The following is a 25,014-nucleotide window of genomic DNA, read 5'->3' as shown; positions in this document are numbered from 1 at the left end:
TACTTATATAATATTGTTAGATCTGTTACACCAAATGTAACATTCTAGGTACCTGCTGCTTAGCCGGCCTAGAGTGGGTGGGATTGAGTCTGAAGAGAAGATTCTGACACAAAAATACTTGAAATCTCCCCAAACTCATCAGCAGGTAGTTGGGCAGTGCCCACTCCGGTGACTGCTGCACTGAAAGCCTGTAACCAATTCCTTTCTGCCTTTTTCTGGTTAAGTTTTACATCCACAATAAGACTGACTAGTGCTGTTCAATTTCTCAAGGGACATCTTTGTCCCTACAGTGGTATTTCAAAACTGGTACTGCTCGTTAAAAACAGTTGAATTAATTGGAACTGTGACACCGTTGGTAAGAACTGTGATATTCTGTGAAATCAGTTTGTACCATGCAGAGTACTTTTAGACTACAGGAAGAATTACAGCTGGCAAAGAGCTTCAGGGACTGCAGCGTCTAATTTTTTCATGTGGATTTATTGGGCCTGCTTTAATATAAACTTGGATTTATCTGTGCGATACTCTTCGTATGATTTGTTGCCCTTGTGGGCCCAGCCTTGCCCAGGTGTGAAGGTTTGATTCTGGCAGTGCTGAGCCTTTCCCCACCCTGTGTGTCCCCCTGCAGACCAGGTCACAGTTGGGCGATGGGTCGCTGGAATGAGCGCAGACCATGAGGAAGTCACTGAAGCACCAAATCTGCAGAAGCCAAAAGCCAAAGTACCCAAAGTTGTGACTTTTTGAAGGTCTCTTGGCTCTTCACTGCTGCTTTGCTGCAGAAGAGTGACTACAGAGAGCTGTTCCAGAAAATCAAGCAGACTGCTGCTGAATTGTTTTATTTTTTTTTGTGTCCCTTCATTTTTCCAGTTTGCCTCCCAGATTCCCCTAGCTCCCTGAAAAGCTAGGAACAACACAAATACAGCAAGTGGGTATTTTACTAAAGGGATTCTGCATATTTTTTAAAGGTTCTTGTTGGGTTCTGGCATGGTTTTGCCTTCTCCTTTTAGGAATAATCGATTTATTCCTCCATATGTGCCAGCTTGGCACATATGTAACTTCTTGTGGTGAAATTACAGGTAAACTCTACAGCCTGTTGAGCTTGGGGGTGCAATTCCTGCTACTCGTGGTTGTAATTAACAATCATTAACTTGACTGTGCACGTTGGATTGTTTATTTGTTCACGAAAAGTAACAGAATCATGCCCTGCCTTTGATAGCTGTGGTGAAAAACACCATAGAAGAGTTGGAGAACAAGTGAGAAGTTTGCTTAGTTTCTTTACTTTTTTCCAAGGAAAATGCTCAAAAATCTTCATTCTTTCTATCCCTCGGCAAGTTGGGAATGTGTACACCTCCTACTACCTGGGAGATCTACTGTTTTTAAATGGAGACTACAGCCTTAAAAAAACTGAGGCATATTAAAAAAAAAAATCTAGGAAACTGACTAAAAAGAGAGTTCCTGCAGCATCTTGTGCTACCAGAGAAGAGCACCCTGAGCTTCTCTCACAAGCTTTTCTTGAAGCAAAAAAACAAATACGGGGAGTTAATTTGTGTGGATATATTTTATATTTGTACAAGTTAATTATTTTTAATAAAAATGCTGCTAAAGAATACAGTGGTTAGAGCTCTTATTTCAGGTTTCCTAGTTCTGCTGTGGAGACAAAGGCACACTAAGCTGACTGAGCTGGGGGGCTGTATATTCAGTTTGTATTCATCGGAGCACGCATTTAAATGGGGAAGGAGAGTGGATGTGAATGAAATCAAGGATTAATTATGGAGTTTTAATTAACTATTGGATTAAAACTCAAAGCAGTGTCACTTTTATGTGGACATTTTGCAACAGGCATCCCAGTGTTTTCCCTTTCTATTCTATGAATTAAATACATTGTCCAAAAAGGATCTTTTAAAGTAATTTCTCAAGTCTTTGGCTTTGTAACATGTTCTTTTATGCATAGGAACCTGGAGCCACAGACTTTGACTGTCCTGGTGTTACCAATACATCCCTGTGAGGGCTGGTGTAGGCAGTTGGAGGTGAGCTGTGGGTCAATTGTCAGCTCACTCAGAGCCATCCTCAGTAATTGTTGGACAAAACTACACCTTAAATGCACCCACTGATGATTTCACAGAGGCAGGTGTAGATGAAGAAAGGTGTTTGAAAAGCAGCTGTAAAAGGTGCTGCATGTAAAGGTGTAAATAAATGTACAGTGCTTGGTGCAGGCACCATCCAGGCAGGCTCTGTCCCCACTGCCCATGTTCAGAGCGAACATTAGATGTCTCTCTTCACCAGAGATTGGGATCTTGGAGGCTTCTCTGCCTAGTCCAGTGCCTGTCTGCCCTCATCAGCACCCAGCAGGACTTGGGGAGCTAAGCTCTTGGTCCAGAAGGGATCTGGACCTTCCCAGGGCCAGCTGAGCCAGGAGGTGACAAGCAGGGCCTCAGTGGCTCCCATGTCCTGGGGGGAGCTGTCCCTGCTCCCCAGAATCAGAGGCTGCACTTCACCCTCGTGATGACAATGCTGATTCAAAATCAGGATCTGGGTCTATGGTTGCTCCTCCAGAGCCAGAGGCCAGGACCTGCCTTGCCCCTCTTCCAGGTGGAAGGAACAGCTGTGTGGGGCTCAGAGTAGCCAGCCCCTGCAGACAGAGCTGGTTCCACAAAGACTTTGTACCCAAGCTAAGCCAGAGCTGTGGAGAGCCCAGGTGACTCAGGTGTTGTGGCACCCTGAGGGCTTCCAGGGCTTCCCTTGGTGTCTCTCCTGCTGTACTTCCCATATGCAAAATGTGCTGCATCCTGTGAATCCCTGAACAGAGCTCTGGTTTAGCTGTAGGCTGAACTGAGGATGTGTTAAAGTGGGAACTGTGCCAGACCCTGAGAGCTCTCCCTGTACCAGTTGTGATTCTGCAGAGAGATCAAGTGACCCTGCTGCAGCTCATGCTTTGATCCCCCTCACACCCCTGTCCATGCCAGGATCTAACTGCTGATGAGCACACTCATTTTTCTCAACAAGGCTTTTTTAAGCAAAAATAAGAGCAGAAAACAAAGCACACACACCACAATCAAACCTCTGAAACCATCCCCCCTTTTCATCTGCGAGGGAGTGGATCCAAGAGTTACTGTTCTACTCCACAGCTAGGCACTGAGGTTGCCAGCAGTCCCCATCACCACTACAAAGCAGCCTTTCCGCAGCCCAGAGATCCTGTAATAAAATTTGTGATGAATTTTTAACCTCAGAAACAATAATTTATTGGAAGTCACACATAAACAGACAAGTATTAAAAGCAGCAAACTCTAATTTACATGGGCTGTAATCAGGTCATAAATAATGGGGGTGCAAAGACCTGGACAGCCAGGTCAGAGCACAGGCAAAGCTACTTGGCAACACTGGTTTCTGCAGGTTACAAGATTTAAAACTGCCTGGATGCCTTTTCATGCAGTATAACATTAAAATGGGGAAATAGTCTCATGAGCTACAGCTCCACTGAGCCACGTTCTGCCTCCATTTATACAAAATTAATGCAATCAAAATCAGAATCTGTCCCTTAATCTTTTTTAAATTAAAAACTGAATTTGGAGCCTAAGGCCTAAGCTCAATTTGATAGCAGATGCTTGTACTAGGTATTCTCAGGTTCAAGCCCAATATTGGCTACACGATCTAAGGTAAGTAACCTGTAGAAAAATTATCAACACGCAGGAATTTAAACAAGAACTGCTGGATAATCTTCAGATGTCCCTTCAGAAATCTGTTTTTAACTTCAGCACTTGGAGCCTTTCATCTCCAAGAACTTTATACATTCCAAAGCAGTGTCTTCAATGGATTTTGATGAGCCTGCGAGATTTGCAGCTAAGTAAGGCATCACTCCTGATGTCACTTGATTGAAGTAACACACCTGTTTGAACAAAAAAAGCCTATGGATTGCAGGAGTTAGCCTTTTTTTTGCAGAGCCTAGATGAGCATCAAAGTTTTTATGGATGTGAATAGAAACACATAGTGCTTCTGAAACTGAAGGCAATAATTTGTAAAAAGGGTGTCTTTTTCACAGCACTTCAGTGATCTCAGTATCCTCGCTGCTCTCAGATCCCAAGCATCTGCAGGTAGATGTACAGAGCAGTGCAGCAAGAAACATTAGGCATACCCTGTTAAATATATGTGCTTTGTGAACAAAGCTGTTGCCTGAAAAAAGCAATCACAGCCACTGAATGCTACTGAATATTTTCAGTTTTCTTAAATGGAAAAGTTTTGGCCTTCCCATGGAAAAGAATAAGAAAAGAACATTGTCACTCGTCCAGAGATGGGATTCAGATTGTGTGATTTCTGGCATATGACAGTTAAAATTAGGAATTTAGTCTGAACTGTTTTCCATAGACTTCCTCTTTAGTCAGTGAAAAGAGATGGACACCCCCAGAGACCAGTTTAATGCACACCTTCTAGAAATGTGTTTTAGAAGTGAATGAATTACTCTGGAGGTGCACAGTAACCTCCAGTGCCTAGTTTAGATCTCATTCCTGACAGTCAGATTGGCCAAAGTTGGGCAGGGCAGGTTCCACACAACCGGACTAGGGGAACAGACCCATTTTTTGGTTTGTATTTTGCTATTGCCTTCACTGATTGTCAGTGACATGCACAGGTGATGCCCCAGGAAGGGACGCAGAGCTGAGGCCTCAGAGCTACTCACAGTACAGGAGCTGCTGGTGCTGCTGTGTATCTGGAACCCGGCACAAAGGACTTCACTCCTGGAGAACTTTGGGGATGGGGGCACTGCGCTGAGGGTCACCGACCTCACAGCCACGGTGTAGGGTTCACTGTGGGCAAGGGCAACCATCAAACACTTCTTCTTGGAAGCGACTACAACATACACAGCTGTGTCCCTTTCATATGAAGGTAAACAAGCTCCTGTGTGTTCAACTGTACTTGTCAAAGGGCTGGGCTCTCCTGGATCTCACTGAGGCTTTATCAGACCTCTGTGGAAAGCCAAAGAACAAGCACCCACATACAGAATGTCCTTTTTTTAATTTATCCTGCTCTCCACAACCCATGTTTACAGAACAGCTCTTACTAAGAAGCAGCCCCAACAAAGGTATTCAAATTCATTAAATTCCCTGATGTGAGCGTAGAAAGCAAGCACAGTGCAGAACACTGCCTTTTACTGTTACCTTGAAGAATAAATGAATATAAGAAAAGAAATTGAGACTAAACAAGGATAAGTTACACCAAATGGTCCTATGTTTCATTACGCAAGACCAAAAGGAAATCCAATAAAAAACGAAATAAAAAGCAGTGTATGTTAAACTGATCAAGGGACTTGGCAAAATTTACAGATAAAATAATTGTGTGAGGTTTCAAGCACTTCCTTGAATAAGATCTCCAGAAACACATTGAATGGGACTACAAAGTCAGTTAAATAACAAGACAAAATCCCAGTTCGGTGCCTCAGCGCACTGACAGGCCTTCTGGGACATGGTATTTTTTCCTAATTTGCCCATTTGGAACTCTGGCCTATTTTCCCTGTAGATAAGACTACTCCCAAAGAGTCAACATCAGAGAAGCAATACTGGACTATGCTGCAAATTTGCGATAATCTGGATTTATTTCACTGCACGTTCATGTTGCCAAAAAAATCTGGTTGTACAAATGAAGGCGTCAACATACTAATCAACCTTCTTAAAAAATGAAATCTTCGTCCCCCAATGACAGGAGAAGGTCAACAGAACCCAAAACTGTAGCCCTAAAGTGCTCACAGTGAAATGCAAAAGCCCTACTCACCATGGCTTGCAGGGTTGCCTTTGAGACACGAGAATCACAAAGTCTCTGGATTCGTGGCCCCTTGTGGAAGGTGACGTCACATAATATATTTTCTCCTCTTCACTCACAGCCTGCAGGACCTCACAAGTCCTGCAAATACATTTAGCACACACATGCAGGCCCTGATGTGTGCAACAGCATCCCTTTTGAAAAACCACAGGGCAAATGTGTTTCATCCTAACATTAAACTTTTGATTTTCACAGTCAGGCGGCAAGGGAGAGAGAGGAACACAGACCAAAAAATCTAGGTTTTCTGCAACATCTCATCAACACGGTATTTCTTTAGATTTCACTTGTTACAAGCCATCAATTCAGTAGAGACTGTTACTTTTTCAAATATCCCTAAACTCCCGCTTCTACCTCATAAAAACCTTTCAGGATGAAATAATTAGCTGAAAGTGCTTCTCCTTTAAGAAAGTATCCACCAAAACCAATTAATATCATATTAATTCAACTGTCTCTAATAATTATTTTACACCATATAAGGTAAATAAAAACCCCCAAACACCTTTTACAGCAATTCCAAAATCTTATCCTTTTCAGATACACTTTAAAAGATGGGTTTTTTTCTGAAAATACACATTTTTGAAGAACACCATTTCTTGATTTTTCACTTTGACTGTACATTGAATCTGAGCATCTGTGTCCTTAAGAGCACAAACCTGAGGAAATCCAGAGTTTTCCTTAATTTTCACAGACAGCATGCACAATATATCCATCTACAGTTGTATGCAACTTGAAGTTTTTACTAGCAACTTTTTTTTTTCACTTTTGTTTTGTTTTTTGTCACTTTTAACACACATCTCTAAGCATACAATTGTGTTCATTTTAGAAAGGGGTCACCTCTGTCCCATCCCTCTCTTTTGACAGTCCAGGGCACCTATAATTTGGAATCAGATTGAGTGTAAACCAAATTTTAATGTAAAAAACAAAATCCACACTTTTAACTAAAGAATCTTTGATGTCAGCTTCTTAAAACAGTTTCTTCTTAACTAGGTAGAAAAGCGCCACCATCTCAGGAAATATTTGTGTTAGAAAGGGTTAGTTGTTAGTGGATTCAAGGCCCTGAAGAAAGGCAGATTCTTACAGGAAATGTTTGTCCCATTGCTGGCGCAACGTGAAGTCAGACAGAAGGGAAAAAGCCACATGGGATGGGATCTTCACCTGCATTTCAACCTTGAAAGACAACGCATCACCCTCCTCATGAGTCCATATTTTTATCTGAAAGAAAAAATGAGCACGTACTGAAACCAAAGAATGATTGCATGAATATTTTAAGATTTATAAATGTTACAGATTTGAACTTCAGCGGATTTTCTCAAGAGTACCCAATGTACACCAAATCCCAGATGCCTTTGTCCACGCAAATCAGACACACCTTGGCCTATGCCCCCTTCCACAAAAGTGACTCAGCATTTCTCTTTCCAAAATACCCTACTTTTCTCTTTTCTGTGAAGCAGAGCACCCAGAGTCAATGACATACTGAAAAACTATTTCAGCACATGGGTTTGCCTCTCTTGTCCCACACTTGTAGTATCTCGTCTTGATTATTTTGGGTCTATTTCCAGTCATAGGCCTAAACCCTAACGTTGAGAATTCAAAAGGAACAAGTTGTACCTAACAATGAAGGGTTGGGCACATTCCATAAACCCTGTAAAATGGAACAAGACGGGTAAAAGAGAGTACTTAGAGTTAGTAGGTTTTATTCCCAGAGCACTAGAATTCCTTATTATTTGTGTCTGCTCTTACTCAAGCAGCTCATTGACCAGATGCAAGCACGTCTCAGTGAAGTTTCATAGCCTGCGATGTGCAGGAAGTCAGACTAAAATACTGCAACTACCTTTTCTTGCCCCTAAACATCTCTGGATTTACATGATTTTAAAGTGATCTGCCAGTCACTAACCTTATTTCAGAAATCCAACCTTAACATATATGTGATGCCTCTCAGTGGTTTGGGAAATACACACTGCAACTGCGTTAACACCAAGTTCTCCCAGCTCAGCTGCCTTGCTGCTGGTTTTCTTAGCAGGATATTCCTCTATTAGAAGTGGCTTATAGAAGTTTTCTTGCTGATTTTAAGTTTATAACAATAGTAGGTGAACAGAGAGATGCTTTGCTTTCAGACTTCTGTAATCTTTTAATAGAAAAAAGGTCAGAAGAAGAATATCTGAGAGGAAAATCATGAATAGGAACAGCCTCAAGTGGTCTTTTGAGAAGACAGATAATATGGTATATATGAAAAGTATGGTATATAAATTGCTGTCTGACTGACAGTGTCCACTTGGAACTATCATAAGATAGTGCCCTGCTGCTTAGAAACCTCTGCAGAGCTGGTGAAGGCAGTGTATTACAGATATACATAAAGTGAAACACTGCTTTTCCTTGCCCAGCTCTTGTGGTGGAGCACAGCTCAAGTGGCTGTGCAGTGACTCCACAATGATGCACTTACATCATCCAGTGTCCTGGTTATTTCCCATCCTGGTTTTGCTGCCAGATGTGTCAGTGCTGCTACATTGCTATAACTCAAATATGCCTGAAACGTAAGACACAGGTCTGAAAATGAAGGGGTAAAAGCACATTTCACTAAACATTGTAGAAAGGAGATGCTCTTTTTTCCTATCGTTACCTCTCAACTGCAAACAAATGTTTATTTTCCTTATAAGTGAAAACACAGCCCAGTAGTTTCTGAATTAAACACTTCCAATGGCTAGATTATGTGCTCACATGGCTGTTGGCAAAGCAACCTTAATTAAAGAACAGCAAAATACTACTTTCAGCTTCTGCAGTTATAAAGCAGTGCAGAAAAACTGTGACCACCAGGGAGATAACACAAGCAACCTCTCAGACCACTAAATTAATGGTTTTGTCCATCTTCTTCCTAAGTAATTAGAATCTACTAGAAAATTAACCTCTTCTTTGCTATCAAGCTGTGGTCCATCTTGGCAATTGCTTTACACAGCAGGCTCAGAGTAGAGAAAGTGCAAATATATCCATTATTTATGCTTGGCTACAGTGGATGGAGTTCTCATTTAACCACTATATAAAGAGAATACAGCCTTGAGTCTTTCACAACAGGTTTTAATTTCATAGTAAATAAATCTTAGATAAGCCATTTTTATCAGTGTGTGCATGTTTACAATCACTGTTTTTCAGAAAAATAAACATGCTGCTTCAAACATCATTTCCCTTCCTGCATTATAATTCTCAACTACTTATTTTTTCATTTAATGGGAGTAGATGAATGAAAATTTCTGTGAGCCACTGAGATCTTAAATGCAATTAAAATTTAGCTACAAAAACTGGGCACTGAAAAGTTGACTGTAAGTCCACCTAAATTCAAGTTCATCACTATTCACTGCATGACACAGGCATAGTCTTACACACCCAAAAGTCTAAAAAACCCACCTTTTTATGCACCTACAGATTACCTGGTTGCTTCTCTCCCACAGTTCAGAAGGTTTGCCTCCTTTAGCAGACAGCATGCATTTTCTAAAACACAATTAAAAAGAGCAATAATAGCATGAATTGGTTCTTTACACTTACTTCTACGTATGCTAAAAGCAATTGTTTTCTGTAGGCTTAAGTGTCTTCTAAATACAGGTATTATATCAATTTTTGGATGCAATACAGACATGCAATAACACCCTTTTTCTTCTCAAGGAAGATGGAGAGACAAAATAACCTGTAGAGCAAAGTAATTTTGAAACAAGTAGCCTCTAATAATTTCAGTGCATCTGAAGCAAAATTATTTGGAAATTTAATACTATAACATCATATATATATTAAGGAGAGTTGGTTACTTAACAAATGGTCAGATTTTTTAAAGGATGCATTATAAAATTAAGTTTTCAAAACCAAGTCCTCCTTGTAACCCAGCTATACCTGGTTAGACGAATTCTCCTTCGGGCTATAGCTCCATGGTATCTTCTCATATCATCCTTCATCAAAAGTAAACCAGACAGTAACACATATGATTATTTTAGAATAAAGTCTAAAAAAAGACCACTGAAAATTATTTTTTTACAGATGAACAAATGCCAGAGAAGTAATACAGGCAAGTAAAAAACTGTACTCTGTACCTCACCTTTCCCCAGATTAACCCAAGTCAGTGGTTTACTTCTGGCTTAGAAATATTCCCTTAAATTTCAGAAAACAATGAGATAAAAGAGTTGTATCACAGTTGCTTGCTCTTAGTGCTTTGTGGTCCTAAACTAGTGGCAGCTGGGCAGTGAACCAAACATTTTACATTTTCTAAATGTGCCACCCACCAAATAAACTATCAACCCAGTTCATCATCATCTGGTGTCTGAAGTACAACGGAAGCATGGAAAAATTTTATTTTATTTTTTTAAAGTCAGTTTTTCCTCTTGGAACAGCCTGTAAAGTGTGCAGTGAACTTTACTGCCTCAGTTAGTACTTGGGACACCTTGATTTATTTGTCTAGTTGCCATCCTATAAAAGATAAGATCCCTGATGTTAAACAATTCCTTCATTTCTGCTCATACTGGCTCTCTAAAATTCTTCTAATTGGAGCAGGAAGGTTAGTGACAGGTGACATCACAGCAAATAATTTAACAAAGTATTCAAACTGCTTCAATTGCTTCATCAACTGCTTTCAGGGAAACACATGCTGAGACCTCCATGTCCAAGGGACTTGAAAGCCCACCCACATCATGGGATTTGTTTGATTCCTCCACCCTTCTTTATTAACTCTATTTCTCACCTTTGTGAAGGATTTCTAAAAATAACTATTGACACTATAGAGTTTCATCTACAGTCAGTGAAAATGGCATAAAACATATAGACAAGTGGAAAAATCTCCAAAAAGCAGATTTTTCTTCCCTGTCCTGGTTGTAGTGATAGTCTGTGGCACACAGAGTGTGCTGGGCTGGACCACAGCACCTCAAATATGCATCCTTGCTGCCCCTGAGGATGTGACCTCACCTCTGTCCTGGGTTTGACTCTGGGGAAGGGAAGCAGCTCTCCTTTGTCATTCACAGCACTAAAGATAAGGAATGCACTGTTAATGTGCCGTGGCTGGTCCTTGATCCACTCCTCACAGTCATAAGCCTCAACACGGACACCAACCTCCACACTGAAAGAAAAGATTATATTAATTATTGAACTACTTCAAGTGGTGCAGAAGAAGCCCTGAGACATGCTAAAAAGGGCTGCTGTGCACCTAGGTGTGCCTGACTGAAATATCTTGTGTAACAAACCAAATAAATTACTCAATCTGGACAGACATATTTCAGAAATAAAATAAAAAATGGTAGCAGCTAAGTAGCATTAACAAAAATAAGCAATAAAATAGAGCCCAGATCTGTCAACAGATGTCACGATGGGCAAGCTGGAATATTCTGAAGAATGAGAGCTCTGGGACCAACTGAACCTTTGGAAATCCATGAATTTTAGAGGAATATTTAGTGACTGCATTTACAAGAGTGGGATTTGGTTACAAATGATCTTTAAAATGAAAGTCAGGGAATAAATTTTTTAAAACTTCCAGTAAGAAAAGCAAAAAAAATCCCACATATATACAGACAGTTTTAGACACAGATACATTCTTCAAAGTTCCAGCTGAAAAAATAATTCATTTAGGAACACAGTCTTCCTGGATTTCAGGCTGAAACCTGAAACACAATTTAGGCCGGTGCTAGAGAAGTCAAGGAAGACAAACAGATAAGGAGATTCACCTGTTCTGGAAGGTGTTGTTCACAATAGCATTGAAGACGAGGCGGTCGCCCACAAAGGAGGGTCCCCAGAACTTAAACATGTTCACTGATTTCAGGACAGGGTATGAATGACAAAGGCGACTGGGAAAGAAAGCGAGAGAGAAAGAGCAAAACACACAGCCACACTGAAGAACCTCCTTTGTTAGGTCTGGGGTGGGAAGGGATTAGAGCAACAAGGTTTGCACAACCCAGAAGGTCACTACATTACACTAATTTACTCCATAACCCACTCGAATACACTGACCATGTTCAGCTCCAAGAGCACATAATTTGAGCTTCAAACATAATAATGCCACTTATGTCAAGCTGTTTGCTTTTCAACACATTTTACAAACACCAATTAATTCTCACTGCTTGATACTACCCTCTTTCAGAGCCAGACCATGAATCTCTTACCTAGAGAGTAACCACTTATTTCACTGTTTCATTAATTTCTGTATGCATAAGAAGTACATAAAAATGCCAGATCATAAAGCCGTTGAACAATTAAAAGAAACCTGAGCAGAAAAGCTGAGTACCAGAAACAGTGTTCAAGCAAACCAATGTAAGTCTGTGTATTCTTTTTAATATTTGTATTTTTTTTTGCTTGTTTGCTAGACACTTTCTGCTGGTGTGATAATAAATAAGAATAAAAAACTACTCATGTTGTTGCCAAATGCAGTTTGTGTAAATGGGATCTAGTCTGTAAGCTCTCTGGAGTGGGCAAAAATTAGGTTTCTTCATCAGTTCTAAATGCAGTCAAAGCCCTTTCTTTCTACTGGGATCTCTGTGCATTACACAAATTGGGAACAATATACAATAATGCCATTTATTTTTAGACTCTGAAAAAACACGCTGTTCTCAGTGAGAAGCCCATGTGCACATCTGAAAATAGACTTTTCATTGTGCACCTTTTAAATTTGAAAACACAGTTTTGCAGCACTCCTAACCTTTAACTCAACTGCACTTTGAAAACTAATGTACCAGTATTGTTAAATGCACACAATTATCTGTAGCTAATTAATTGACTAGTACATCTATGTAACAGCCTAATACACTCAAATGACTTTGTTATGAAACTAAAAATAACTTGCTCTTCTGATTTAAAATGTTAAACACTGATTTTATTTACAATGTTAAGGATGCAAACATAATATTATTGAAAACAAGAGAAGAACAAAATAGAAATCTGGTCTAAATATTCAATTTTTCATGGTAAAGTTTGCTTTGAATGCTTTTACTGCAAGTGTAAAAATAAGAAAATACGTATCAAGTTCCAACTAATACTACTAACATTCAACTGGTTTTATTTCTATCTCCAAGATTTTCATGTATTGTCAGTAAAAACAAAAGTGGTGGGGATGGGAGAGGACAGAAGGAAGATGACTAAACTTTAAAATGTCCTTAGAAATTAATTTGTCAAGGGTTATCCATCCTTTTCCATTCCTCCATCAGAGTTTGCAGCCATGGCAACTCTTGCCTCGCACCTTCAAAGGTCAGGTCTTGCACTGAGTGGCCCCACAAAAGATTCATAGTGAGACTAGTTATCTTTCAAGCAAAAAAATACAAAATTTTTGTTTTCAACCAGCCTCTGACAGTAGCTATTATTCCTGAATTTTTCAGTATGCCAAATCATGTTTGACAATCATTAGCTCAAAGCAAATCTGTTCAATACTCCATTTGCTGATATTTTCCTTCCCTTTTTAAATCTAAATGTGACTCTCAATAGGTAAAACTTATCAGATGAAAACAGGTAAATATTTGGGGTCATATTATGGCAAAAACCTGCAACAATCCCTTCACACTAATGGAGCTGCACACTGGGGTAAGGCCAGTGCACTGTTGTTACTAAAACAAGCTGTTTACCCAACCACTACAGAAAATCTGTTGTTATCAGTACAACTACTGACTACAAATCAAAACCACATGAATAATGAATGGCGAAGCCATTTAATTATTTAAGTTAAAAAGCAAAGACATATCTAATATCCCTGCAGTGAATTAGGTCACTTGCTGTGCAAGGAGAATTCAAACTGAAACTTGAGCGGTGCTCACAAAGAAGCTTTGTGCAGTGTCCAAGAACAGGAAGGAAGAAAAACAACTGTTTTGACTCCAGGAGAGGAGGAATTAAATGATTTTATTATGAGGCCACACTGACTAGCAGTGTCACAAAAAATACTTTGTACTGGGTTTTATCCTGATTTAACAACTAACTTTGCTTTTAAACCCTGTACCAACCACAAGTAGGGCAAGTTTTGGTTCCTGTGTCCAGTGCTGACTTTCTGCAGAGATTCAAAGGATAACACAGTCTCTTTGGCCTTAGGGTCTGTATGTGTAATATTTGACTCTGACAGTGGCTGTGGGATTTGTATCATATAAATAGTTCAAGGGTCTCCTGCAACGTGAGGAGGAAGAAAAGTCACAAAGGTCTGGATCTGTATTCTTCATTAAATAAATCCCTGAGAAACCCTTAATATCCAAAGCACATCTATTTAGAATCATATGCAAAGATTGTGGTGTAGGAAGTACCTTGCTGAAATACCCGCCACTGTCTCCATCCAAGCCATGATCTGGCCACCAAAAGTGTTTCCATGATGGTTTGCATGAGGAGGCAGGACAAGCTCAATACTCTGTACATGAGTAAGTTCAGTTGAAACTGCATCTTCCTCTTCAAAAGTATCTGAAATATGGCAGCGATGTATCAATGAATTTTTTCAGAAGAAAATGCACCCTATTACTGAAGTGTGCATTTCCTTCAGGCAAGAAAAAAAAAACCAGAAAGACAGAGAAAAAGAAGAGCCCTCTTCATCAGTTATTCAAATGTCTTTCAAAGACTTTGCCACTGTGTATGACTGGCACATGTGCAAATGTGTCTAATTAAGGTTAGAGTATGACATGATTATGTCGTAACTTGTTACAAATCTTGTGATTATCTGAGACAACACAAAACAGACAAAAGAGAGAAAAAGGATCTGGATCAGAGATCACCCTCCATTATCTGAGCATACCCAGTATCACTTTCAAATGATTAGCCCTACATCCTCACTCTGATCTTTGTTCTTCTCAGTAGTGTTTTGTAGGAACACTTAGGCACGACATTACATCAGTTATTTTACAAGTGCGTATCTGTGCTAGGGCTGCTTGACCTGAATGGTACTTCTGACTTTCAGCATAATTAACTATCTTTGTGATTACATAAATGTGTGGAAATGCATGACTAACTTGTACTTTGGACCTACTTAAGTTGTTGCCCAAGATCCACTCAGCAGATAAGCATCATTTCCTGGGTATGATTTGTACCTATTTTGCTACCTAGCAGCCTTTCCATGAAATGTTTTCTCCTCTCTTTCCCCTATTTCGCTTGTAAGAAGGTGAATTAGTGCTACAACAAATACTCTTGAAGGAAGTTTCCAGGAAATGCAGTGGAGATAAAACCCATCAACCTCTGATTTGTCTGTCAGGGTATCTGACTGTACCCTGTGAAACAATTACCATTAAGCTTCTTTGCTTGTAGCAAATAAGACTCTTCAGTTTTAAAAAGTTAAGACTAGAATCTATGTTTACAACAGGTTTAATCTCTCCTCAGTAAAACCACATAATGCCTGTTATTTATACATGGAGTACATTTTCAAAATACCAGTGTATTTGGGAATAATTTCTTTTGCAGGGGAAGACAGCAACTTTTGAGCACAAGTCTCTTGAAGAACAGAAATTACCGTCAGAATAAAAGATGAACCTATTTCTTAGCTCAGCTTTTCTAATTTGATCATTAGGTGTTTAAAAAAAATTTTATTTACCTGTTTTGATACCCATGTTATGAAATTTCTCCTGCTTGTTGGGAATGATCTCAGGACATAAACACAGTTCTTAGTGCTTTCCTCAAATACATGGTCATAAACCCGAGCAAATTTTATCCCTCCATCTACACTACAATGAGTGTCACAGGACTTTATTACTTCATTGTAAATTTCTGTGTGAATGGTTAAACCTTGCACATGGAACCTAGGTGAAGATCTGTATTTCACATCTATTTAGTGCATGCATGGCCTTCAATCCTGCAATTTTAAATCTGGAACTTCTGAAAGACAAAGAAATGCCACTCTATTAGGGTAACTGTCTTACCTTCACAAATCTAGCACATGCTTTTCTACTTGACAACACAACCTCAAGGAGATCTACATGTTTTGTCTGCTTTTTTTTACTCCCTACCAGCTGCCCACAAGTCTTTTGTTCCATCTTTCAGGCAATCACCTTCCTTATTACTCCTCTTCATTAGGTTCTGAAAAGCCTGGAAATAGCCCAGCCTGATTCTTCTCCTCTCAATAGCCAGGCTGTGCTCCAGGCAGTCTTCTGCAGACAGAAGCTTTACAGGTTCTAACTCAACCTATGCAGATGAAAAAGAAAAAAACCCAACAGTTCTTAATTTCACAATCATAACAAAGTCAACTTAGAACTTAGAATGGCATCAGAATTTTCTACAACCTTTTGCTATCAGCTGTCCAAGATGACAAGCTTATTAATACAAACAAGTACAGAATTTAAGGTTCGAGAGATTCTGCATTATCCTTTCAGAATCATTCATTAAAACTCAATTTCAAAGTGCTTTTAGCTTTTAAATGCAAACATCTGTGAGAGTTTAAAACAGTTCTCATTTAATTAAAAAAAAAAAAAGACAAACTTAATATGAAGGTTTGAGTATTGAATTTTTGAATTATAAAATTAATCCAGTTGCATTGATCAGTGGTGTAAGTGCAAATTCCCATGTTCGTCAGTTCAATGACAAGCTGATAACAAATATGTGCTGGCTTAAGAAAATTATTACATTTGGTTAAGTACAGCAGAGGTGTCACTGAACAGTCACTTGTGTAATTTTTCTACAAGATCTAGCCTCAGAAATAATGCACAAAGCACTGCAATACACACAGAAATTCAACATTTTGTGTCTTGCCTTGCTGCTAATGTTTCTCAGCCTTTGACTCTTCCCTCAAACCCTCTTGCCATTTCCTTGCTTTCTTTCTGCTTCTCCTCAAGAACTTCCCATCTTCTTTCAGATGGCCCAGCTAACAGATTAAGGTGGTGGGTGCATAGTGGTTCTCTCTCCACAATTTTAGAAACAGTTGTTCAGAAAAGTGGATTTGGAAAAAAAAAAAAAAAGTTCTTTAATTTCTCCAAGACTTTGTGGTGGAATTTGAACTGAGCTCTCAAACTCCCTCTGGGACATTCCTGCCTTAAGCCTAATCTTAGTTAATCACCACCAATTTAATCATTAATTAATCTGCCTGGAAATTTGGGCAAAAGGTAAACACGTTGATGCCATGGGTATGATATCAAACCAGTAATAAACAATTCTTACTTTACAGTATTTCAGTGCTTTCAGGGAAGCAATTTGACCATTAGCCTTTCAGAGACAAGTTGGGCTTTAGTTCTGGTAAAACTGTTCCAGTCTGTTTCTTCTGCAAATGGTAATATACCATCACAGAAGAGAAAGTAGAAATGATTGGATATATTAGTGGCTCATGGGATGACTCTGCCAGCCTCCAGTGGATGTTAAAAAGGCAAATGCACTGTCATAACATGTTCAATAAGACCAGAAAGTCAGATATATGATTCTGGCCACATTCAAGAAAGTAGAATTCTATGTACAGAGGGATTTTATTAAGAGAATCTGGAGAATATTTGGCCTTTCTCATAAGAAAACTTTAAAGGGACTGTGCCTGTCACGGTACAGTGATGTGAAGGCCGAAAGTACCGTAACTGATTTCTAAATACCTCCAGGGAGCCAAACACTGGGGAGAAGAAACAACATTGGCATGAAAACTAATTAACATAAGTGGCAAAGAATTAATTTGGATTGGAAGCTAGCTTAAAAATAACGCCTTCTATCTGAACAATGATGTCTGAACAACCTCCTCAGAAGGGGAAGCAAAGGATAAAGAAACCCCACCCCCACCCCCTTGCAGTTTCAGGGTTTATTTAGATCAGCCTCTGAAAAGGAGACTGTGGAATCTCTTCCAGTGCTTGCCTCTGTCAATACTGCACCCCTTAGTACAGTTCTATGAAAAATAAATGTGCAAAAGAAAGTGCAAAAATAATAATAGTAGTAGTAATAATAATAAAAGTAATACCCTAACAATTTCAGAGCAGAGAATTCAAAACAAAACAAAACAACTTCATCTGTATAAAGTCTGGACTTCACGCTCTTTTCCTATTACTGACCAAAATAAAAAGGTATGAATGTTTTCACTGGGTTTCACAAGCAAGAAAGTTGGGTTATTTCACAGAAACTCAGTCACTTCAAGCTTAGAAGGAAACTGAAAGAATACCTTTCCAGAACCAACTGGTTTGGCTACATATGTTGCGTATGCCACACTGACAGTTTTTTCAACCTTAGTAAAAACATCCTGTACTGTAACCTTGATGCCAACCTAAAAGGAAGGAGAAAAAAAGGTATCTACATCATTGTCAGTTGAGACAAAATGGTGCAGTTTTTATTAAATTAATCACGTTCAGTCTCTCCACTTAGAAAAGGTAAAAAACTGCTTTGCTATCACTGATACACTTCTGAACACTAGAGAACATCACACTGCTGAGCTCTGAAGGTTTTTTTAGTACAATCACTGTTTAGCATCACTCAGGAAAGACACTTAGATGTAGTTTTATAGATACTTCTTTCCATTTACTTGTGTGCCATTTGGAATCCCCATTTGAATCTTTCTAAGGTCTGTATGGGCTAAGACGTCTGTCTAAATGTACAAAACACAATGAAACACTTGAAGATGAAACACTGTATTTGTTCCCATGGATAGACCTGACATGCACCAAAGCTTCTGGGTTTTTTCCTAATTTTTAGAGCCTTTTTGAACACATTCTCTGTGAGATGCATCATTCCTGTTAATGGAATTGGACTCGGGCACAGTGCAGAAAAAGTATCCCTAATGTTCTGATTTCAATTCTGATTTTCAATTCTTATTTCCAATTTTCTGATTTTCAATTCTGATTTCAAGTCACTTGACAATGCACTGCATACTTGTTACAATATGAAGCGTAAGAACATATTTACACCTGATTTAACTATTTTTGTACCAGAAGTTTCAAAAATACTTAGAACTCCACCTATTCAGTGCATCTCACCTAAAGGCTGCTTGGAAGTCAACAGCTTTGGACTGGACCAACACCACCAACCCTACCCAAAGACTTTAATTCTTCAGGGTCCAGTTTCTACTTTGACATTGATTATTCTCCAGGAAATGTAACTACAATACTTCAAAACCAGAGTTTCATTAGACAGTGTTATCGTTTAGATACCTGCACAGGTATATGGAACAAACAAATGTGCACCCATGTCTGCTCCCACCTCTGTTCTATTCGTTCGATATCATTGGAAATAAGAGTGGTGATCTCTTACCTCCATGCTGGTTCTGAATGCTCTGTTCACCTTTGCTTTGATGGTAATAATTTGTCCCACCCTGTTAAGAAGAATAACACCTTAGAGAATGCAAACATGCAGCTTTGTAAGGGCTTGAATGTGCCTCTCTGGGTATTCCTGAAAGTGAAGAAAATCTCATTAATCACCTGGTGTCTTCCATGCTGCCCTGAAAATTCACTGAAAAAGTTAATTTTTCACGTTTTCAGGTTAGCACTGTTATTCACCAGTCAGACTTTGTTCACGCTCAATAAAATTATAGTTACTCAGAGAACTGCATAGCCTTTATGCTAACATTCCTTCTCCTTGCTGATGTCTGTATGACCCAGGTATGCTCCAAGCCCCAGATACACTAAGAAATTTTGGCTTAGATTTTGCTTTTGCTCAAAATCCTACTGTGAGTTACATCAAATCACTGATTACATCTGGCCGCAAAGCACACAGATACACTCCACAAGCACCTCTGGCATCCAGATAGATGTATATGAGGAAATAATCCCAGGTCAAAAAGTGCTCTTTGACATCTTTAAAGGATGGAGAAAGAATTCATATTCCAAGTCTTGGACAAGAATAGGACTGCAGCATGTCCCCTCTGTCCTAGCAGTATAACTCTAAAAACCAGTCTTCCCCATCTACCTGCATAAAATACCTAAACAGAACTGCATATTTCTCTTTTATATTTGTTATTTTATTACATTATTTATTAATGTTTTATTGTATTACTTATTTTATTATTTATTCTATTTTTTTCTTCTTCTTATATCATCAAATCAAATTTAATGAAGAAATATCTGTTTTCCTTCTGGGATTTCTAAAGTACCTGTTACGTGTTGATACCAGGAATAAATCTTGTTTCCAAACCCCTAAAATCCTACCATAAGACAGTGCTGGGAAGGTGGAAGGAAGGCAGTTTCGCCTCAGTTCTCCCACTGAGCAGAGTAGTGAAAGGACACATTGTGTATGGTAAGTCAGAGCCATAGCCAAAATAGCTGGGCATCAGGCCACTGCCTCCAGGAAATTTAAACTGACTTACAACTGCTAAAGGTCCGCCCTGGGGCAGGCAAAGTGCTGCTAACTACATCCAAGACTGATGTAAAATATAGCTCAGAGCACTTGAGTACCTGTGAAACAGGTATTTTGCACAGTTTTGACTCTGGTTCATACCAAAAAAAAAAAAATTCTTCCTAATTTAATAAATAGGGTTTGGTCATTTGTTTTTTTTTTTCAATGCCAGAACTACAAAAATTTTGTTGACAAACGCTAGAATGGGAAATAGGAAACCTCTTCCTCTAAAGGAAGCAACAAACTACATAGCAACTTTCTTGTTCACATTTAAGAGCACAAGTGGAAGTTTTTGAGTAGACAAAGGGGAAAAATGGTCAGTGGGAAAAATCAAGACCATCTGCAGGTACACAGCCCTTATTAGCTTTTGAAAAAGGTATTCAGAAACAGTTTTTCCATTATTCACTGCAAAGAAAAAGCACAATCACTAAGGTAACAGTTCTCAGCTGCATAGCTCATTTTCAGAAAGGGGAATGTTCAGAACAGTAACAATAGGTACACAGGGGCAGAAGTCACAGAACACCACACTTACACCTAAAACTGCCAGAAACTTAACAGAATGAACTGATTATGATTTACACATGGAACACTAATGAAATTGAAATTAATGTAATTTAAAATTAGATGTAATTGAAAATCAGTACCATTGAACTGCTGCATATTAAAAGACAAGGAAGAGGGGTTTACTTGATATCATGGCACAAACTGAGTTTTGAACTACAGAGTGTTGTGGAAATTTCTGTTTCCATGTCAACTGGAAAGAAAGAAGCACAGAAGACTTAATTCTTACAGAACATTTAGTCACTGGAGTTAGGTAAATGAAACCTTACAGTAAGTCACTTACTTACAAAACATCATATTAATTTACTAGAGAGAGCAGCAACAGCTCTGTTACTTATGTAAGATGTTTGTATAAGCAACTGGATCAGGCACAATTTAGGAAACTGCAGGATGTTAAGGATGACCTGACACTGAAAAATAATTTCTTTAACTACTCCACAGTTACTAGACTTGTGCTCTAAATTCTTGTAAGAATGAAATATTGATGTCACAGGTGGAAGAAGAACTAGACATGCAACTGGAAACAAATTTGGAAGGAAAAGTATTTTCATTTTATTTCAGAAGCTCTGTTCTGCTCTCAGAAGAAAGACAGGAAATTGCTATGAAGCTACGAAGTCTGAAGTATTATGCCTAAAAGAGAAATTTTGATTAGTTTTCACAACAGGATTTTTTTCCTAAGGGCAAAATTAAAAACATAGAGCAATAACAGGTAGGACAAACACTTCATTACTGCAAAACAGACCAAGAAATGCTCTTCTGGGTTCTAGATCTGATATGATTCTGTTCTCTTCTTTGTCACTGATTCTAGTTCTCATCCTAATGGCCACTGTTGTAAAAATCGTAAGTGTGAGTGGATGCTGATTTTACACTTGTACAGCAAACAGTTTTAAATTGACACCAGCTGTACCTCTGACAGCCAGTGCTGCTTTTGTTCACAGCCAAGACATGGGCATTGGTCTGTGCAATCAGGTCTATCCCATCTAAGCTCTCCTTAATTCCCAGACTACAACGTGTCAAACACATACAAAAAATACAAAATAACAGCTTTAAGTTAATGTAAAGACACGATTTAGGAATAAAGGTGCTATTTCTTCTTAGAGTGTCTTTTATCCCTCTGAAAATCATGAAAAATGTTTAAAACAAGTTAAGTCCTGTGTTATCTTGTAAGAGTCAGACAATTCAATGATTAAGGAATGCAAAACATTTCTGCCTTTTCTACAAGAACTGAAAGAAAGAGATAGTAAGAAATAAACCAAAAGAGCACTTGCAGCAATACAAACATTAATACAGTAACTTTTATAGGTATGCATTCCTCATTTAACAGAGATATGTAGTGCCCTGCATCATTCACTTTCACTAGAGCCAAAGACACCATGCCATAGGTTTCTCATCTCTGCTACCAAGTCAAACAACAGTTTATTTTTGACCTATGAAATCAATCTGTTTTCTAGGTGGGGCAGACTATCACAGGTAGAAAGGAGCAATTTTAGGACTTAGCCCTGTAACTCAGGTGAGTTCATCAGCCTGCTATCTCTGATTTTGTAATTTTATCTCTGCCAGGCAAGGATCTCTGGAATGAAAACACCTGACTGTTGTCAGCTGGTTCTGTACCTGGCAGCCTCCTCAAACTGTATGTCATCCATGGACGCTGTCACGCAGGACACACCAGCATGTTTCTCAGCTTCAAAAGAGACACAGGGGCACACAGTTACCACAGGGCATGTGCAGTGAGCTATTCACCTGTAGACTTCAGACAGAGAGATCACAAATAGCAGATCCCAGCTCTTCGTGTGAACACCAAAATGCAAGTCTGCAGTGGGCCCCTTAGAAAAAAACAGAAGCTAAATAAGATTAGTATTTACTACGATTTCATGGTAAAGGGTATTCATATTTAAGGGTAACATTGGGAAATGAAACTACATTATGACAATGATGCTACTCAGTTTGATATTTAAATGTCCTTCTCTAACAATGAACAAACATCCTCCAAGAAAGCATTAACAAGCTTGTTAAAGAGTCAAAAAGTGTTAAACAGCTTACAGAAATCTCAGCATTCTCCCTCAAAACAGTGTGTCATTAATATCAGCTGGGATTAAACAGCATGTAAGTTTTATGACAGTTGAGGATTTTCAGATACGGGAGAAAAATCCGCTGCCTTATTAGCATGGTCACAGCAGTGGAAAGCAGGTAAGTACATGTCCTCACTCCTGTACCAAAACTTCATGGATTAAATAAAAACAAACGCAAACGAGATTTTAAAAAATCAAAACCAGTACTTACTTACGTACTGTAAAATATTTTTACCAAAACTGTGTTCTTCATCTCCCTGGGATGCATTTGGTTGTGGAAAAGAATGCAATCTTTTTGTATTAATTATGAAAATCAATCTGGAATAGGTAAACATTTTCTTTACTGTTAATAGCCTGATAGCTCTTATAGCAAGTTATTGTGATATGTTATTTATTTGACCATAGCACCTAGAGCTTCCAGTCAGAAGCTAAATCTCCACTGAACTGGGAGCTGCATGAAGGTAGGGAACCTGTGCTCCACAAAGTTTCCTGAGTGACAGAGGCAAAGGAGAAGAGCAGCGGGAAACCTGGAGAATAGCACTGTACAACAGGCAGGACTTCTCATTCTTAAGCAGCCCTATATTTTTAGTAAGCATGACAAAAGAAAAGGAATTAGAGGATTTATATCAGTATCTGAGGAGTTCCCTTTGAAAATATCAGGGGAAACCACAGTCCCTACCCAAAAAGGACTGTTTAGGAGTAAATCACTGATGGGCTGAAATCAAATCTCCCCTCCATAGATCTTAAAAAAAAAAAAAAAAAAAAGAAGTGTGATCATATTGGGAAGTTGCCACACGCTAAGTGATTATTGTGTGGGACAAGTTCTCCAGAATCCCAAGTTTTTCCACACAGAAAGAGTGGATGGCATGAAGCTGCACCCAGACATGAGCTCCCCAGAAATACCCACATGGTTCATTATGGGCTGCTAACGTATGCACTGGAAATGGAGATCACTGGCAGCAGCGATGGCACAGCCCGGGGTTCTCTTTGTGCTTCCCAGGCGGCTTGTGCTTCCATAAGTCAGTTCCAGAAGTTAGATAGGAGATTTTAGAGGTTTTCAAAGCTGAGTTAGATCATAGAATGCTCTGCTGGCTGGATTTGTGGTCGTTTCACAGAACCACAGCATCTCAGAATTGTGAAGGGTTGGAAGGGACCTCTGGAGATCATCTAGTCCAACACCCTGCCAAGGCAGGGTCACTCCTTTTTTTTTTTTTGATCCATGCGCTAATATTCTTAAATTAGTACTTTTCTTTCTCCTCTTAGTTCTCTTTTCCCATCCCTTTCCCCCACTTCTGCTGCTCTCTTTTTTAATTGTCCTCACCCTCACATCCTCATTATCTTTTTTGCTCTCCCCTGAGATCTGGTGTTCCTCCCCAACCCCACCAGCTCCCTCACTCTCATTGTTCCTGTTCCTAACTGGATCCCCAAACCTAGTGGAGTCCTCAAGAGAGGTAGGGAGCTCCTGGAGTGGGTCCAGTGGAGAGTGACAAGGATGATGAAGGGACTGGAGCACATCTCTTACGAGAAGCTGAGGGAGGAGTTAGGGCTGTTCAGCCTTGTGAAGAGATGGCTGAGAGGGGACCTCATGAATGTATAGGAATACCTAAAGGGTGGGTGCCAAGAGGATGGCCCAGGCTCTGCTCAGAAGTGCCCAGCAATAGGACATGACGCAAGGGGCAGAAACTGATGCTCAGGATGTTCCACCTGAATGGGAAGCTGTGTCAGGGAAGGTTCAGGCTGTATCTCAGGAAAAGGTTCTTCCCCCAGAGGGTGGTCGGCATTGAACAGGCTCCCCAGGGAAGTAGTCACGGTCCCAAGGCTGCCAGAGCTCAAAGAGCGTTTGGACAACACTCTCAGGGACAGGGAGGGATTGTTGGAGTGTCCTGGGCAGGGCCAGGAGTAAGACTGGATGATCCCTGTGGGTCGCTTCCAGCTCATGAGATTATATAATTCCATGAGGAAGAACTTCACCGTGAGTACCGTAACAGGCTGTCCAGAGAAGCTGTGAAGACATCCCAGAAGCGCCCGTCCACAGCGCCGTGCCCGGACACAGCGCTGTGCCATGTGCTCGGGGACGACACCGAGGCAGGGCCACGTGAGCCTGTGCGGTCCCTTCCTCACCCCCCGTGACTGGGAAATCTCGAACACTCTTTCCTCCCACCGTCTGAAACCTTCCCTCAAGCCTCCCCGGCCCCCAAGGCGGGAAGTGATCTCGCCGCCTCCTGGGCGAACAGCGGGACGAGGTTCCCGGTACCTGCGAGGCATGCAGCGGCGTCCATCCAGCGGAGCAGCTGCCCGGCGCTCAGCTCCCCGCGGGGGTCGGCGTGGGCCGGCAGGACCCCCTGGCACATGCACACAGCCATGGGGGAATGCGACTCTCCCGGCACCAGCA

The 25,014-nt window shown here is 39.9% G+C and overlaps 2 protein-coding genes across 7 annotated transcripts in view; one reads left to right on the top strand and one right to left on the bottom strand.

The window, feature by feature from the left end:
- ZCCHC9 (zinc finger CCHC-type containing 9) overlaps nucleotides 1-1,604 on the top strand; it is a 5,413-nt gene extending 3,809 nt beyond the window's left edge. The window contains exon 5 of the mRNA XM_050329787.1: nucleotides 626-1,604. Coding sequence (XP_050185744.1) covers nucleotides 626-741 — 116 coding nt within the window. The 3' untranslated portion in view covers nucleotides 742-1,604. The remainder of the gene's footprint in view (nucleotides 1-625) is intronic.
- Nucleotides 1,546-25,014, bottom strand: ACOT12 (acyl-CoA thioesterase 12). 6 transcript variants are annotated; one of them, XM_050329741.1, is made up of 15 exons: nucleotides 24,877-25,013; nucleotides 22,165-22,234; nucleotides 18,913-18,973; nucleotides 17,831-17,932; nucleotides 15,759-15,891; nucleotides 14,037-14,187; nucleotides 11,490-11,609; nucleotides 10,738-10,888; nucleotides 9,676-9,731; nucleotides 9,215-9,282; nucleotides 8,243-8,346; nucleotides 6,881-7,014; nucleotides 5,755-5,883; nucleotides 4,667-4,793; nucleotides 1,546-3,880 (listed from the first exon to the last, which is right to left on the bottom strand). In XM_050329741.1, exons 1-15 carry the CDS (start codon nucleotides 24,983-24,985, stop codon nucleotides 3,746-3,748), a joined length of 1,650 nt encoding a protein of 549 aa, XP_050185698.1. In that variant the 5' UTR covers nucleotides 24,986-25,013; the 3' UTR covers nucleotides 1,546-3,745. The 6 variants fall into 6 exon arrangements, with proteins under 6 accessions (XP_050185698.1, XP_050185699.1, XP_050185702.1 ...); XM_050329742.1 differs by having other exon boundaries at nucleotides 8,243-8,326; nucleotides 9,222-9,282; nucleotides 24,877-25,012; XM_050329745.1 differs by lacking the exon at nucleotides 22,165-22,234 and adding an exon at nucleotides 22,294-22,376 and having other exon boundaries at nucleotides 24,877-24,983.

Source organism: Myiozetetes cayanensis, unplaced genomic scaffold (genome assembly GCF_022539395.1).
Source record: "Myiozetetes cayanensis isolate MyiCay16 unplaced genomic scaffold, myiCay2020 scf4, whole genome shotgun sequence".
Lineage (NCBI taxonomy): Eukaryota > Metazoa > Chordata > Aves > Passeriformes > Tyrannidae > Myiozetetes > Myiozetetes cayanensis.
The sequence above is the reverse complement of the archived record's forward strand: the minus strand, read 5'-3'. Positions and strand labels throughout refer to the sequence as shown.

Bases quoted from the DNA above. Each gene is read 5' to 3' on its own strand.
- ACOT12 (XM_050329741.1), bottom strand. From the start codon at position 24,985: ATGGCTGTGTGCATGTGCCAGGGGGTCCTGCCGGCCCACGCCGACCCC. The intron at 14,188-15,758 runs GTGATTGCCTGA...GCCATATTTCAG, and splicing joins GAAGAGGAGTAATAAGGAAG to ATACTTTTGAAGAGGAAGAT. The intron at 10,889-11,489 runs GTGAATCTCCTT...CTTTTCTTTCAG, and splicing joins AACAACACCTTCCAGAACAG to TGTGGAGGTTGGTGTCCGTG.